Below are 18,774 nucleotides of genomic sequence, written 5' to 3'. Positions count from 1 at the left end.
AAAAAATTCGATACGGGGGGGTATACCCGAAAAATGAAAAATTCCAAACTTTGAAGGTCGATATCTCGGCTTCTATGGGAGCTATCGGGAAAATTCCAACGGTTTTCTCTTAGTTTCGTCATTCTAAATCCAACGAGACCATCCGCAAGGTCGTAGCTTTTACGATAGCCGAGATATGGCATTTTTGATGCCCATTTTTGGCCTCAAAAACGGACGTCGAAAACGACTTTTTAAGGATTTTCAAAGTGCTCTCATTCCCTTAGTTCTGCTCGGATCCTGTTATAACCCGGTGTTTTCGTAATCTAGGCGACCCAAATAAGACGCTGGTATACTTAGTTTGATTTCGAAAAAAATCAATTTTTGGTGAAAGGCGAAAATGTTTGTCCTTTGTAGATTGAACTAATTTAAAATAAATTTTGCAAAAGTCGAATTATTTGGTGATTTAATTATCAATATCAATAAAATTTTAAAAAACAGGCAAAAAATTTAAAATATTTAAGAAATATTAAGTGATGCGATAATTTTTGTGGGGTGTGTATATTAAACTATTTCTTATTTATATAAAAAAAAATAAAAATTTTATGTTCTAATTTTTAATTCAATTTAAAAAAACTCAATCAAAAATTTCAAGACATAAAGACTAATGCTAGTTATAAAAAATATAATCATATATATTTTTTAATTTTTGCTAAAACCTCACTTGAGGTTCGTATTTTTATGGGATTTTCAAAAAAGGTAAAATAAGCGTAAGGAAAAATTGAATTCCTGGCCTAAATAAAACTAACCAGGATATTTTAAAGCGCATTTCCAGAGAATTTTGAATGCAAAATAACCTGGAAAGGTGGTTAAATGATAAACTGCTAAGATGATTTTAATAGAATATCAAATAATGGTCAATTCTAAAATGACCTGTGAAAAAAATCTAAAACATAAAGATTAATTTTGGTTAAAAAAAATATTTTTTTTTAGTTTTGTTTACTAGACTTGGGGTTATAGTGGAAGTGAGTTAAATAAAAAAAAGGTTAAGAAATAAATCCTGATGAGGAAACTTTAAAGAGCATTACCAGACAATTTGGAACAAGAAATAACTTGAAAAAGTGTATAAATGACGAATGATGTATAAATGATGAAAGATGAATCAATCAATTTCAGATATTTAAAATAATAATAATTTTCAAATTTTTTCAAGGCAGTTCGAATTGTTTTTAATTCCTTTCAGACGAATTTCAAGGCAATTTATGGAGTAATTTTCATCATATTCCAATGAATTGAGCTGTACTCCTTATTCAGGCTTGCTGTATTAAGAAATTAAAATGTCAAAAAAATTATTTTTTGTTACTACACTTTGGTTTTTATTATCAAAGGTTTTGTTAAAGTGAGTAATGTAGGATAAAGTGAAGAAACAAATTTCTGCTCTGAATGACCTCGATCAGTGAACTCTAACAAGGTTTTCCAGAGAATCTGGAACAGAAAATAGCCTGGAAAGGTGAATAAATGACAAATTTCAAAGACAATTTCAATGGAATGTTAAATAGTTGACATTGTTAAAATGCCCTGTGAGCAACTTTTTATTAATTTAAATTTAGTTAAAAAAAAGCAAAGAAGATTTTTTTTCTCATTTTTACTTACTACACTTGGGGTGCCTATTTTTCTGATATTTTCGAAAAGTACAGTAAGAGAAGGGAAAGAATTAGATTCCTGGACTAAATAAAGCAAATGTGGGAACTTTAACAAGTGTTTCCAGAAAATTTGGAATACAATATAACTAGGAAATGTGACTAGATAATAATTTTCAAAAATTATTGCAACAGAATATTGAATAATATTCAACATCAGAATGACCTGTGAAATAAGAATTCTAACTCATAAAGATAAATTTTAGTTATAAAAAATGTAAATATATATTTTTTAAAATTTTTGCTAAAACCTTACTTGTAAATCGTATTTTTATGGTATTTTCAAAAAAGGTAAAATAAGGGTAAGAAAAATTTAAATTCCTGGCCTAAATAGAGCCAACCAGTGTGCTTTAAAGCGCCTTTCCAGAGAATTTTGACTGCCAAATAACCTGGAAAGATGGTTAAATGATAAACTGCTAAGATGATTTTAATGAAATATTGAATAATTTTCAACTTCAGAATGACCTGTGTAAAAAGAATTCGAACTCATAAAGATAAATGTAAGTTATAAAAAATTAAAATATATATTTTTTTAATTTTTGCTTACCTCACTTGAGGTTCGTATTTTTATGGTATTTGCGAAAAAAGAAAAATAAGGGTAAGGAAAATTTAAATTCCTGGTCCAACCAGGGTAATTTAAAGCACCATTCCCAGGGAATTTTAACTGCAAAATAACTTACTAATTTTTCTCATTTATTCAATTTAAAAAAAAATAAATCCAGCCCAATATAGCTTCTATCAATTATTTCCAAATACTAAGTCTGACTTACAGGGATTTCATAATTAAGAAAAATCCAATTTTTCCAGTATTTTCAATAAATATCCCCTATTCCAGAACTTAGTTGTCACATTTTAAAACTGTACACAATGACTTACCTGAACTCGTGCCTCGGTCAGGTCAATTTTCATCGCGATTTCCTCCCTGGTGTAAATATCTGGATAGTGAGTCTCCTGGAAAGCCCTCTCGAGCTCTTTTAACTGGGCGGATGTGAACGTGGTCCTAATTCTGCGTTGTTTCCGTTTTTCCGTTAATACGCCATCGTGGCCTGGATACACTTTATATGGAAGACCTCCTGGAAGAAATTGAGTACATCTTAATTTTTTTTTTTAAATACAAAGTTGTAGTAAAAAAAAACCCTCTCCCATCCCCTAAAGTTGTTCATGCGAATAAGGGAAGCTGAATTGATGTAGATGCCTCGCGAATTTTTATCGCTGTTTTACTATCGCAACATGTAGATAGAGTTTATGGGCACCGCGTGAGTCGTTTTACGACTTTTCCTTTATCTTTTGCATCCAATATCGAACCGTATAAATCTTACGAGAAACGTCCCACTTTTATAAACAGTACACTCTATCCTAGTTTAAATTATATTAGTTTCAAAATTGATATAATTCCCCGTTATTAACCCTTCTCAGTAAAATAGCACTAGATTAGTACATCTAAAATGCTGCGGGATCCATGCGGTATGTTCGCGGCCTGTTTTGGGGTTTAAAGGTGTGAATATGAAAGTACCTGAATTAAATTATCCTCTAGACGTCATATAACGTAACCCCTTTAGTTAAATTTTAATAGAGTTTTCGGTGAATTTTTACAGAGTGAACTAGGAAATTAGTCAGTGTTCCTAAGAAGATTAAAGGGAAAGGAGAGAACTACTTTTCTGGCTTGAATGAAGTTAATTGGGGACCTTTGAATAGCTTATCCAGGGAATTTGGAATGCAAAATAGCCTGGAAAGGTGGATAAATGGCAAAATTCAAACATGATTTCCATGGAATGTTAAATAATTTAAGTTTCTAAAATGACCCGTGAGCATCTATTTAGATAAAATAATCAAAGGATATTTTTTTGTTAATTTTTCTTTACTACACTCAGGGTGTCTATTCTCTAAATACTTTCGAAGGGTACAGTAAGAAAAAGGGAGGAATAAAATTCTTGCTCCATTATAGGAACTCAAACGTATATTTCCAAGACATTTGGGATTTAAAATAGATGGAAAAGTGGATAAATAGCAAATGTGAATGAAATTTTAGGTAATTGCTATTTCTAAACTGACCTGAGATAAATTAAATTTGGGGTATCGCTTTTCTGAATATTTTAAAACAAGTAGAGTCGGAGAAGAAGAATTCCTGGCTTGAATTAAGCCAATATGGAAACTCTTACGGGCCATTTCCAGAAATTTTGGAATACAATATAATGAGGAAAGGTGCATAGGTGATAGATTTCAAAGATTATTGCAATGGAATCTTGAATTATGCTCAATTTTAAAATGACTTGAGAAAAAAACTAAAAAATACATTTAATTTTAGTTAAAAAAATAAATTTTTGTCTACTAAACTTAGGGTTTATATTTTCAACGTATTATCAACGTAAGTAAAATAAGATAAAGTCCCAAATTCCTGGTCTGAATGAATGAACCAATCAGTGATCTCTAATGAGCATTTCCAGGGAATTTGGAATACAAAATAGCCTGGAAAGGAGGATTAATGACAAATTTCAAAGATAATTTCAATAGAATGTTGAATAATTGAAATTTTTAAAACGCCCTGTGAGAAACTTTTTATTCATTTAAATTTAGTTAAAATAGGCAAACAAGAATTGTTGTTTTAATTTTTACTTACTACACTTGGGATGTCTATTTTCTGTATATTTTCAAAGAGTGCAGTAAGAAAAAAAAAGGAATCAAATTTTTACTCTGGAATCTGAGAACTCTAACAAGCATTTCCAGAAAATTTGGTATACAATATAACTAGGAAATGTGAATAGATAATAACTCTCAGAGAACATTATAATAGAATATTGAATAATGCTTAGCTTCAAAATGACCTGTGAAAAAACGCTAGTTTTAAAAAATTTAAAAAAAAATTACTTGGGGTTCGTATTTTTATAGTATTTTCGAAAAAAGTAAAATAAGCGTAAGGAAAATTCAAATTCCTGGCCTAAATAGAGCCAACCAGGTTACTTTAAAGCACCTTTCCAGGGAATTTTGACTGCAAAATAACCTGGAAAGGTGGTTAAATGATAAGCTGCTAAAATGATTTTAATGGAATGTTAAATAATTCTCAATTCAAAAATGACCTGTGAAAAAAAATCTAAGATACAAAAAAATTTATGTTAGATATAAAAAAAAAATATGTATTTTTTTAAATTTTTGCTCATTACACTTGGGGTTCGTATTTTTATGGCATTTTTGAAAAAAGTAAAATAAGCGTAAGGAAAAATCGAATTTCTGGCCTAAATAAAGCCAACCAGGATACTTTAAAGCACCTTTCCAGGGAATTTTGACTACAAAGTAACCTGGAAAGGTGGTTAAATGGCAAAATTCAAACATGATTTCCATGGAATGTTAAATAATTTAAATTTCTAAAATGACCCGTGAGCATCTATTTAAGATAAAATAATCAAAGGATATTTTTTTGTTAATTTTTCTTTACTACACTCAGGGTGTCTATTCTCTAAATACTTTCGAAGGGTACAGTAAGAAAAAGGGAGGAATAAAATTCTTGCTCCATTATAGGAACTCAAACGTATATTTCCAAGACATTTGGGATTTAAAATAGATGGAAAAGTGGATAAATAGCAAATGTGAATGAAATTTTAGGTAATTGCTATTTCTAAACTGACCTGAGATAAATTAAATTTGGGGTATCGCTTTTCTGAATATTTTAGAACAAGTAGAGTCGGAGAAGAAGAATTCCTGGCTTGAATTAAGCCAATATGGAAACTCTTACGGGCCATTTCCAGAAATTTTAGAATACAATATAACGAGGAAAGGTGCATAGGTGATAGATTTCAAAGATTATTGCAATGGAATCTTGACTTATGCTCAACTTTAAAATGACCTGAGAAAAAAATCTAAAAAATACATTTAATTTTAGTTGAAAAAATTAAATAATAAATTTTTGTCTACTAAACATAGGGTTTGTATTTTCAACGTAAGTGAAATAAGATAAAGTCCCAAATTCCTGGTCTGAATGAATGACTTAATCAGTGATCTCTAATGAGGCTTTCCAGGGAATTTGGAATACAAAATAGCCTGGAAAGGTGGATAAATGACAAATTTCAAAGATAATTTCAATGGAATGTTAACTAATTGAAATTTTTAAAACGCCCTGTGAGAAAGTTTTTATTCATTTAAATTTAGTTAAAATAAGCAAACAAGAATTGTTGTTCTAATTTTTATTTACTACACTTGGTATGTCTATTTTCTGTATATTTTCAAAGAGTGCAGTAAGAAAAAAAAAGGAATCAAATTTTTACTCTGGAATCTGAGAACGCTAACAAGCATTTCCAGAAAATTTGGTATACAATATAACTAGGAAATGTGAATAGATAATAACTCTCAGAGGATATTATAATAGAATATTGAATAATGCTTAGCCTCAAAATGACCTGTGAAAAAACGCTAGTTTTAAAAAATTTAAAAAAAAATTACTTGTATGTCGTATTTTTATAGTATTTTCGAAAAAAGTAAAATAAGCGTAAGGAAAATTTAAATTCCTGGCCTAAATAGAGTCAACCAGGTTAATTTAAAGCACCTTTCCAGGGAATGTTGACTGCAAAATAACCTGGAAAGGTGGTTAAATGATAAGCTGCTAAAATGATTTTAATGGAATGTTAAATATTTATCAATTCAAAAATGACCTGTGAAAAAAAATCTAAGATACAAAAAAATTAATGTTAGTTATAAAAAAAAAAAATATGTATTTTTTAAAATTTTTGCTCACTACACTTGGGGTTCGTATTTTTATGGCATTTTTGAAAAAAGTAAAATAAGCGTAAGGAAAAATCGAATTTCTGGCCTAAATAAAGCCAACCAGGATACTTTAAAGCACCTTTCCAGGGAATTTTGACTACAAAGTAACTTGGAAAGGTGGTTAAATGATAAACTGCTAAAATGATTTTAATGAAATATTGAATAATACTCAATTCGAAAATGACCTGTGAAAAAAAATGTAAGACATAAAGATTAATGTTAATTATAAAAAATAAAAATATATATTTTTAAAAATTTTTGCTTACTATCCTTTGTGTTCGTATTTTTATGGCATTTTCGAAAAAAGTAAAATAAGCGTAAGGAAAATTCAAATTCCTGGCCTAAATAAAGCTAACTAGGATACTTTAAAGCACCTTTCCAGGGAATTTTGACTGCAAAATAACCTGGAAAGGTGATTAAATGATAAACTGCTAAAATGATTTTAATGAAATATTGAATAATACTCAATTCGAAAATGACCTGTGAAAAAAAATGTAAGACATAAAGATTAATGTTAATTATAAAAAATAAAAATATGTATTTTTTAAAATTTTTGCTCACTACACTTGGGGTTCGTATTTTTATAGCATTTTTGAAAAAAGTAAAATAAGCGTAAGGAAAAATCGAATTTCTGGCCTAAATAGAGCCAACCAGGATACTTTAAAGCACCTTTCCAGGGAATTTTGACTACAAAGTAACCTGGAAAGGTGGTTAAATGACAAACTGCTAAAATGATTTTAATGGAATGTTGAATAATTCTCAATTCCAAAATGTCCTGTGAAGAAAACTGCTGCGTTCTTTTTAAATCTTTGCTCTATAAAGAAATTAATATTCAAAGTTAAATATATAACTACGGATAATTAGAGAAAAAGGCAACAACATCGCAACGCCGCTTAACCGCGACCCAAGGAATCTTTACCAGTGACGTCGTCAAAAAATATTTACACAATAAATAATTATTAATATTATAATATGCTTTAAATTATTATGATTTGTTTTGTACGTTTTTTTAATGTACTTTATTAGAGTAAAGGTGAAAGTAATAAAAAGATTTTTTATGGAAATTAAATATTCTATAATTATTATAGATTTCTTTTATTATTTTACGTTTATGATGTTATGACAGTATTGGTATTTATATGAGACCTTTTTCAACCAAAACTTAAGAAAAAACACAGTTCAAGTTCACAAATGCCGAATGTAAACACAAATCCATTTCGCAAGATAACATCAGCTTTTGCCCGCGGTGTTGCCATTTCAATTTTTTTAGAAGCCTACTAATAATTTTTTTTGCCTTGAAGATGTTATTTTTACCCTTAGAAGAACATAAATCTATTTCTACTGTCTATTTTTAATCCAAAATATAACACAAATAAGTTAAATCAACATTATTATATGTGTTGATATATAGCTGAAAATGTCCTCTTTTGAAAATGCGTGTAAACTTGACAACGGAGAATCGATGAATATGTTTGTAAACAAAACACCCCCCTTGCCTCTGTTCGTATGTTGAACTCAAACAAAGTTCTTGTTTACTAATTCTAGTCTTCCGTAACCAAAAGCAGCAAATCAACTCTAAGATGATTTCATTGCTTCCGCTTCACCTGTATCCATATCTCTTAATCTGTTTTGACAAAGGTTACGTGCCTTGCTTGGAACTTTACCTAAAGTTCAAAAACGTAATAATTAAGCAATTTGACATTTGACATCATTTTTCTGAAGTGAATTTCGCACCCCCCCCCCCCCCCCACTTACAAGAAGTTCGATCCCTATCGACAGTAAAACCGGATTATTCTCAATAACTTTCTCAGCTATTAAATTATTTAATTTTAGCGGGCTGCTTGCGAGGAGCGAACTGAAGCGGTAACCTTGTTAAAGCGGGCTAAACTGAGTTATGGCCTTATGATGATGATGATGGCCCTTCGAACCGCCGTACGGAAGAGAAAAAGCCTTTTGCACTTCCCCACAGTCAGTCAGTGACCGTGTTTCGCGATCGGTAGTCTTCAACCTGGAAATAACAGTTTTAGGTGCTTTTTGTTTTTAATCGGTGTGTGTAAAAATGATTTGAAGTTTGTTATCCAGATAAGTAACTTAGAGTTCTTTAAAAGGGTGGGAAGAAGACACACCTATGCCTACGGTTGAAATTACTTACAGCCATTTTTTTCGGAGACGTTTCCACCTTGGTTCACCTTCAAAGTTATAAGGCAATAAGGATGTTTTTTATTGATTATTGACTGGTAAGTTCCGGTACGTGTGTTTAAGTATATTGAAAAAATGAGACACAGAAGTCAAGATTTTCAAGTCGCAGTTTAAAAATAAATGAAGAATTAATATAAACTGCAATACAAAAACGCAATTTCATCAGGTTCAAGAAACATAAAATAACAACATTTCTCACCGATCAACAATGACCAGAACACGAATTCAATTCAGTATTATAAAATAACGTCTAGGGACTGTTCAACCATTTAAGCGAGTGAGTGTTCCCCATCTAATGCCCTAGCAAAGAGTGCCGTCAAGAACCCCCTGTTAATAAACGAGTTCCCCCTCCTCCCCCCCCACGTACACACATTTCAAAATGGAGTCGTTCAACCTGGAGGCTCAAGAAACGCAGTTTACCCCAACTTGGAACAGAACGGCACTGTTCAAGAGCAAAGAAACGCCTATATCGATCGTCTTCCTATCTCGCTTACGCCCTTTTCCTTATCCGTTTCGGTATCTTTGTTTGGCTTGAAGATGTGTTTTTAGATTATAATATACTGGGTGACGTATCCTTGTAGTAAATCTTTTTTTTTTAACTAATAACTTTATGACAATAAAGTGTGATTGTTGGACTTGGCATGCATAACTTTAATGGATGTGGTACCTTATTTATAAGCATTGCTGACTTTGGATTTTGGAGGAGGGAAAACCGATTGAGAACCAATAATATTAATGTTCATTTCACGCAAACCATCCTGATAAATTTATTAAAAAATGTCAATTATTGAAAAAAAACCCGACTCCTGAAAATGCCCTTATTCTCACGTTTAAATTACCCCCGGCACTTGTCTTCGAGCCGTTATAAACGTTTTACAGCGAGGTTTTTTCAATTCCGACAACATCTTTCGGCAAATTATCAGGCATCACTCATCGCGCTCGCGTTCCTACACTTAACAGCGAAAATATTTGCTTTTCGAACATGAAAAGGGAGGAAATATTGATCAAACGTGTGATGACGGCGAGGCCCTTTTTAAAAATGGTTTTTTTTCCGTCGCTTTTGAGGCACGTATATCGTTGCTAGAAACTTTGCAATATTACACCCTAAATTATTGAAATTTTTTAAACCAGTAGTTTGTTTTTGACAATTTTTCTGCAGGTCTTTTTGGTATGGGGCATTGTTTAGCATTTTACTGGAGAAAGCTATGAAATTTATTTCCTATGCACTTTTCCAGGTTATTTTGTATTCTAAATACTTTGGAAATGCCCTTTAAAGTTCCCTCATTGGGTTTATTCAGATTAGGCATTGTTTCTTTACCTTTTTTTCTCTTTCTCGTGTCGAAAATACCGTGAAAATACAAACCATTACACATAATATTACTATTTGTTTTTTATATTTTTTTTACAGATCATTTTGAACTTAGAGTGTATTGAGTATTGTTCAAAATTTCATTGCAATAATCTTTGAAAATTATCATATATTTACATTTACTGGTTCTGTAGTAGGTAAAGATTTAAAAAGAACAGCTCGTATTTTTTTTACGAATATGAATACTAAAGTTTTCTTTCGCAGTTTCACAGGTCATTTTGGAATTGAACATTATTCGCCATTCCATTAAAATCATTTTGGCAGCTTGTTATTTAATCACCTTTCCAGGTTATTTTGCAGTCAAAATTCTCTGGAAAGGTGCTTTAAAGTATCTTGGTTAGCTTAGTTAGGCCAGGAATTTGATTATTCCTTATCCTTATTTTCCTTTTTTCGAAAATACCATAAAAATACGAATCCGAAGTGTAGTGAGCAAAAATTTTAAAAAATACATATTTTTATTTTTATAACTAACATTAATCCTTATGTCTTAGATTTTTTTTCACAGGTCATTTTTGAATTGAGCATTATTCACCATTCCATTAAAATCATTTTAGCAGTTTGTCATTTAGCCTCCTTTCCAGGTTACTTTGTAGTCAAAATTCCCTGGAAAGGTGCTTTAAAGTATCCTGGTTGGCTATATTTAAGCCAGGAATTTAAATTTTCCTTACGCTTATTTTACTTTTTTTGAAAATACCATAAAAATATGAACCCGAAGTGTAGTGAGCAAAAATTTTAAAAAATACATATTTTTATTTTTATAACTAACATTAATCCTTATGTCTTAGATTTTTTTTCACAGGTCATTTTTGAATTGAGCATTATTAGCCATTCCATTAAAATCATTTTAGCAGTTTGTCATTTAGCCTCCTTTCCAGGTTACTTTGTAGTCAAAATTCCCTGGAAAGTTATTTTAAAGTATCCTGGTTGGCTATATTTAAGGCAGGAATTTAAATTTTCCTTACGCTTATTTTACTTTTTTTGAAAATACCATAAAAATATGAACCCGAAGTGTAGTGAGCAAAAATTTTAAAAAATACATATTTTTATTTTTTATAATTAACATTAATCTTTATGTCTTACATTTTTTTTCACAGGTCATTTTCGAATTGAGTATTATTCAATATTTCATTAAAATCATTTTGGCAGTTTATCATTTAACCACCTTTCCAGGTTATTGTGCAGTCAAAATTCCCTGGAAAGGTGCTTTAAAGTATCCTAGTTAGCTTTATTTAGGCCAGGAATTTGAATTTTCCTTACGCTTATTTTACTTTTTTCGAAAATGCCATAAAAATACGAACACAAAGGATAGTAAGCAAAAATTTTTAAAAATATATATTTTTATTTTTTATAATTAACATTAATCTTTATGTCTTACATTTTTTTTACAGGTCATTTTCGAATTGAGTATTATTCAATATTTCATTAAAATCATTGTAGCAGTTTATCATTTAACCACCTTTCCAAGTTATTTTGCAGTCAAAATTCCCTGGAAAGGTGCTTTAAAGTATCCTAGTTAGCTTTATTCAGGTCAGGAATTTGAATTTTCCTTACGCTTATTTTACTTTTTTCGAAAATGCCATAAAAATACGAACACAAAGGATAGTAAGCAAAAATTTTTAAAAATATATATTTTTATTTTCTATAACTAACATTAATATTTATGTTTTAGATTTTTTTCAAAGGTCATTTTCGAATTGAGTATTATTCAATATTCCATTAAAATCATTTTAGCAGTTTATCATTTAACCACCTTTCCAGGTTATTTTGCATTCAAAATGCCCTGGAAAGGTGCTTTAAAGTATCCTGGTTAGCTTTATATAGGCCAGGAATTCGATTTTCCTTACGCTTATTTTACTTTTTTCGAAAATACCATAAAAATACGAACCCCAAATGAGCGAGGCAAAAATTTAAAGAAATATATATTTTAATTTTTTATAATTAGCATTAATCTTTATGTCTTGCAATTAGAATCCTTCTTTCATTTTTAAGCATTATTCAATAATATTGTAAACCAAATTTTATATAAATGCTTGTTAGAGTTCTCAGATTCCAGAGTAGAAGCTTAATTTTTTGTTTCTTTTACTGCACTCTTTGAAAATATACAAAAAATAGACATCCCAAGTGTAGTAAATAAAAATTAAAACATTCATATTACAAATTCTTTTAAAAACTAAATTTAAATTAATAAAAAGGTTCTCAAAGGGCCTTTTAAAAATTTCAATTATTTAACACTTCATTGAAATTATCTTTGAAATTTGTCATTTATCGACCTTTCCAGGCCATTTTGAATTCCAAATTCCCTGGAAATGCTCATTAGAGATCACTGATTGGGTCATTCATTCAGACCAGGAATTTGTGACTTTATCTTATATTTTACTTATACTTTAATAATACGTTGAAAATACAAATCCTAAGTTTAGTAGACAAAAATAAAAATTTATTAGTTTGGTTTATTATATATATTATATTAGTTTATTATATTGTATATATTATTTAGGATGGAAGAACAGGCATTTAGATATCGGAATCTTTGTGCGCTGAATCTCGCCTTTAAACTATTCACCTTGAAATTGTTTTTTTTTTCCTAAATAAAAAAAGACCTTTATTATTATTATTATTATTATTATGTAATTTTTAATTAAATTTAAATGTAAAAATTTTAATTTATTCCATAAAAAATTGAAAAATCTTTCTACTTATTTTAACTAAAATTAAATTTATCTCAGTTGAGGAATAATAACTATTTAACATTTCATTGAAATCATCTTTAAATTTTGCCATTTATCCACCTTTCCAGGCTATTTTCAGGGCCATTGAATGGATCTAATTTGTCCCTATAATGTTCTAAAAATGGTTCGTTTTCTTAGATTAAATGAAGCTGAACCAAATTGATCTTTAAAATTTAAAATAATAATAATAATAATTGTAGGAAAAGTAATAATTCTAATTCTTCAATGATTTATTCTAAGCAATCTTGATCAAAAGAATACCCGTTTTATGCATAGTATTTTACAGAAAAGTTAAAATATCTTAAAAAGTACTTGGTTTAGCTATAGGAGATATTAAATAAAAAATGAAGGTATTTCAGGGACAAACTTAATTAGAGAAAAATATACAGGGTGTTCCATTTGAAAAATTTGAGATGTTGCGTATATAATTTCAGCAAGTTTGAAAGTTCTTTAAAAACACCCTGTATTAAAAAATTACAAACTATCATAGTCAGCCTAGAGAAGGTACCCTAGACTAACTGTGGTACAAGTTTCATAGGTGCAAAATAAAATTTAAGTTAATTATGATTTTTTAAACGAACCAAAAAAAAAGGCAAAAAATAACATAAAAAAATTAATTACGTTGCAACGCCGCACGGAAGTAAAGTACTCTTTTTGCCTCACATTTTAGTACCATTTAAAAAAAAATATATTTTATAGTAACTTTTTTCTAACACACCCAGTATACATAAAAATATTTTTAGTTCGTAGGTTTTTGTCAACCCCACAACTTTGTTGTAGAACTTTTTGCTCTACCTCGTATAGTTAAGGCGCTATCTTAGCCCTACACCTTGTTGGCACACACCCTGTATATGGCACCTAAATAATGCGTTTTTCCTATAAAAACATCTCCTTGAGTTGTTTTGTTCTAAAAAATGTTTGCATTTGCATTGCAAGTAAATTGAGAGAGTGAGAAAGAGGATTGCAAACATTTTTTTGTACATTAGGGATAAATCTTACTTAGTTGCACATACCCCCATTTTAAGAGACTTTTATTTAATATCTCTCTATCAATTTTCAAAGCAATACGGCTCCTCAATATGGGTGCCCATTCCCATTCAAGATATTAAGTATAACATCTAACCCTCCTAGGGGGTTGAAACTGTTAAAAATATCTGTATTAACTGCAATTTTTTATTAATAAACGTATTCATTGCTTCCATTATTACCAGCAGAACATTTTAGTCTTAACGTTCTTTTATAACATTAATTAAGTTTTCCTTTCGCAACTTGCTTACCTTGTAAATTCATGGAGGCCGGAAACATGCCCGCCCTATGCACGTCCTGGACATGGGTCCTACCGCCCATGACGGCACATTGGGAACCGGCGGTCGAGTGGTGCACCCCCATGGGTGCCCCGGCCGTCGGATTGTACGTGCGGGCCATCGAAGCCGCCGCGGCCGTGTACCGGTAAGCCGCCTGCGACATCTGACTGCAAGAGGTAAGATCCCCATAGGAGCACGGCATATTGGTAAGCCCCGTCGGATCCATTCCGGCCCCTTGGAGGCAGCTCGATTCGAAAGAAGCCTGGTTCAAGTATGAATAGTCCATGATGCCCTCTGGAGAGGAACGGGGGGGGAAGTTATTTGCAAAAACTCGATGAAGAAAAACAACAAGAGGAAGAAGAAGAAGAAGAAGATGATGAAGAATAGTTTATCATGCCATCAAAACACTTCGAAAGTCTCTGTCAATAAAGGGTTAACCGGTCGGTTTGTTATGATTTAGTGATAACCCAGTTAGAACCACTTGTAAGCCCCGTTTATCCCGACCCAGTCAAGTAATAATCGAATCAAGTCTGAGACTATCAAATTATCCCGCTATTAAGTGTTCGCGCGCGCGATTTTTTCCAGAAGATCCCGATTCACGAACCTGGCGCGTTAGACCTTACTGTCTGCCCGAAATCAAATGATAAGCTTAATTCAATAACCCACTACCCGCGTACGTACACCCTTCTATAAAAGGAGAATAAAGAGTCGCAGCATCCCCCAACGGGGGCGGTAACGACGGGAGCGACGTCTCCTGCTAAGCCACCCCAATCGGTGGCGGGCGTAGGGAGCGCGCCGTCACCGGATTGGCGCATTTCGATGACGTCACCCCACGTGACTGAGGGATGGTTTTTGGGGGAGGGGTGGACACACGCACACGGGATGCAGGAAGAACGGGAATCTTCGCAGCAGCAGCAGCAGCAGTAGCTACATCGCCCGCCGGAAAATTAAATTTGCATTCACAGAGCTTATCTGTTTTTCTTGGTTTGCATCAACAGTCGGCAGTGATTTCAAGACACCTGTTTCGAGGGAGGGTTCTCTGATATCTGTTTTTTTTGTTTTTAGATATAGGGGCTTTTCTATGGGGTAAGAGAAGGATAGGAATAGGGTCATACCATGAAGATTAATGGTCATAACTTAATGGCAAGAAGAAAACGAAGATACAAAGATGTATAACATAGATCTTAGAAAGTCATTATAAATGCTAATCCCTTATCGCAATAACAACCTATTGTAAACTATTTTCAAACAATTTTATACCAATGTATTAAGTGATTCCTAAAATGAATTATCCACCTTATCACAAGACCTAAGGGTAAAAAGCGGATATTTCAAAAAATATTGTCTTAGAAGAATAAAGAAGAGAAGAAGGCGTAGATGAAACAGAAGAACCAGAATAAAAAGAAGACAAGAATAATAATAATTGTTATGTAATTTTTATGATCCATGTTTCACAACTTGATGTATGTATCTAAAATCATTGCTAAAGACCCATTTTACTGCTCACAAGTCGATAAATCACCGATGAGATAAATAATTAAATATGATATATTATTAGGCTGATTAAAGTACCTAGAATAGTCCTCTGATTTTACCTAACATTCATTTGGCTGCAGACAAGGATGAAACTTCCGAGTTGGTGTTAATGAACTTTTAGATGCGATGTTTTTAAAGCCTTATGTAAAAAGGCTATGTAAACTCTATATATGATCTCTCTGATGTGAAGATTAAATATCAGACGGATACATGAGTTTTACATTCTGTGCAAGCGATTCTTTGACTCCAAATCAAGACATGCTATGTTTGCATAGATACTGTGAGAAAGAATCAGTAACTCATACATTGTAATTGGTGCTTTAATGAAATAATGGCCTTTTTTGAATAATTTTTCCTATACGTTTTCTAAATCAATTTCTTTATTAGTTTGAAACAACACACCCAAATGTTTATACTCACTTACTGCTGGGATACTTTCATCAGTTTTTTATCAGTTTACAGTATTTAATTTAGATTGTATTGTAACTATTTTTATACGTTTTAAAGCTAAAGTTAAACTTGTTTATTTTATAATAAAATATTTAAAAGACAAAGTAGTATTTTTTTAATTTAAAATTTGCTCCTCCCTCTTAAAGTCCAGACTTAAAAGTCCTTGATACGCAAACTCTTGAGAACTAAATTAATTAAATTCAAATTAATATTTTAGTTGATGTGTTAATTTTTGAAGCGCAATAGATCAGGTCTTACTTCTATATTTTTGTGTTTTGTGTGGTCAATCTTATAGAGAAGTATTATTAATCTATGCTGTTCAAGAGAATCAAAAGAGGGCCATGATAAATAGACTAGAGGTATTTAAACTGCTACAGACGAATGCTTTGGATTCCTTGGACGGAGAGAATTACGAACTATGAAGTACTTCAAAGAATAGGTAGGGAACGACACCTCCTATATATCATATAAAAGTAAGGAAAAGAGGCATACTTAAGTCACTTACTCAGACATGAAAAATATGAATGGCCCCAACTAATAATCGAGTGAAAGTTGGAAGGAAAAAGGAATTTGTGAAGTTTTTGTCCACAAAATTAATCGTTGAAGAAACTGACCCACGAGTTTGAAAATCTATCATATCAAAGTTTTTCACTTATAGGCCGGTGGTTCAAGGTATCAAAATCTCTAGTAAAAATATTAAAGCTGAAGTGGGTCCCCACGGTCTGTTTCTTGAGTAAGTTATCTAAGATATTAACTAATACTGATGAAATATTGTATGGGACGTAAGTCAGAAACACTATGAGCTGAGGGAAGAACTTTCTCAGCATTCCACTGCTCAGGAAAATAGAGCTTCAAGAATGGAAGTAGCACAGGACCACATAATTTAATCATTTATAGTGACCACCCATCATATCCAGCAGAATTAGACTTTCTAGCTCTTTAATAGCGTTTACATCATCGGTATCAGCAATATCTTTCAAGAAAAATTTATTAATGGTGGAATGATTCTCCTTAGTGGTATAAACCATGACTCAGAGGTCATTTTCCTTTATACCTACTTGTTATACTAAACCAATACAATTTAAAGATGTGTCTCCTAATATTTAAAACGGTATTATTCATCATATATATAATTACAAGCTTGTAGTATAACTAAATAATAAGGTTTTGATTAATGATGAACGCGAACAGTACAGAGTGTCCCAAATTCGAATTGGAATCTCGGAAACCGTAAGAGTTACAGGGTCGGTTAAATGAAGGCAAAGTTGCGCAATTTGGAGCTTAATAAAATGACGTTTAAAAAATTTTAAAATTCCGGATACTTCCGGAGATATCTAAAAAAAACCGAAATTTGTCAAAATCGTTTTCACCTTCTACCGACTTTATTTAAAGAGATATCGGAAAATCAAAAACAGTTTTTCATTGCCACTATTTATGTATTACAACATGACGCAAAAAAAAAATTAATCCGACGTTTCGTTTTTTTCCGATCATCATCAACTTTATTTTTTCTTATGGGCGCCATATTAAATGTTCTAATTTTTAAAGAATATTTTTATTTGCCTTTAAAAAATGAGGTATCGCACTTGCATGTCCCATTACTCCTTCTAGTACTTCCCGTAAGAACTCTATGAGTGCAAGAGAGAAAGATATATCAATGGGATTTCCAAATAAATTGATGCTATAAAATGTTCTGTATTTGATATAGTTTTTTTTTTAAACCAATTCAATTGGAAATGTATCTTTTTCTAACCTAATATTTTGATTTTTTTAAATTTATATAGTAAGCCATGACAAAATGACATTAGCCGGTTAAACTTAATAAAATGAAAGGATACATTTTCATTGAATTGGCTTAAAAGAAGCTATATCAAATACAGATTATTTTATATCAATATCAGTTTATTTAAAATCCATTTTTTTGAAAATCCCATTGACATATCTTTCTCTCTTGCACTCATGGAGTTCTTATAGGAAGCACTAGACTACTACTAATTTTTTTTTGCGTCATGTTGTAATACATAAAAAGTGGCAATGAAAAACTGTTTTTAGTTTTCCGAGATCTCTTTAAATAAAGTCGGTAGAAGGGAAAAACGATTTTGACAAATTTCGTTTTATTTTCGGATAACTCCGGTAGTATCCGGAATTTTAAATTTTTTTAAACCTCATTTTATTAAGCTCCAAATTGCGCAAGTTTGCCTCCATTTAACCGACCCCGTAACTCTTACGGTTTCCGAGATTCCAATGGTCACCCTCGAATTTGGGACACCCTGTACAGCGATTATCTAAAACCCATTTTAAGTAAAATTAAGCTACCCTCAAAAGTAAAATTAAACTACTGATGTGTCCTATAAATGTGGTCATTTATAATTCGTTTTCTAGCAAATCTGTAATTATTTTTTTTGTATAATGTTTTAAAGTTCTTCAATTTGTCATTTGTTTTTTTTTTCGTTGTCATATAACTTTTCTTTATAGCTTATTGTATCTTTCTAAATGCTCGGTTAAGTCAACAGCATAGCTGTTCTTCGCCGAAATTAAATTAATGACGTTTTATTTATTTATGAAAATTTTCTTGACTGTTGTTCCGCCTTTTGCACTTAATTTGAATTCGATTAAACGTCAAAATAAGACCAGTTTTAACTGACTCCTTAACCTTAATATCATTTAACAAAATATCCCTTTCGACTTGTCCAGTGTGCACTTCGCAATTACTAAAATAATGTTTTTAACAATGGGTGAAATAAGTATGCATATATAAA

General features: G+C 31.2%; 1 protein-coding gene across 1 annotated transcript in view; it reads right to left on the bottom strand.

The window, feature by feature from the left end:
* The window catches only part of LOC126741253 (paired mesoderm homeobox protein 2B-like), a 125,727-nt gene extending 111,350 nt beyond the window's left edge, over window positions 1–14,377 (bottom strand). The window contains exons 1-2 of the mRNA XM_050447633.1: window positions 14,003–14,377; window positions 2,553–2,749 (exon numbers count right to left, since the gene is read on the bottom strand). Of these exons, the coding sequence (XP_050303590.1) occupies window positions 2,553–2,749; window positions 14,003–14,315 (510 nt within the window). The 5' untranslated portion in view covers window positions 14,316–14,377. The remainder of the gene's footprint in view (window positions 1–2,552; window positions 2,750–14,002) is intronic.
* Between the last annotated feature and the right edge of the window lie 4,397 nt (window positions 14,378–18,774).

This window comes from Anthonomus grandis, chromosome 10, assembly GCF_022605725.1.
Source record: "Anthonomus grandis grandis chromosome 10, icAntGran1.3, whole genome shotgun sequence".
Taxonomy (NCBI): Eukaryota; Metazoa; Arthropoda; class Insecta; order Coleoptera; family Curculionidae; genus Anthonomus; species Anthonomus grandis.
This window is presented reverse-complemented; position numbering and strand designations above follow the sequence as displayed.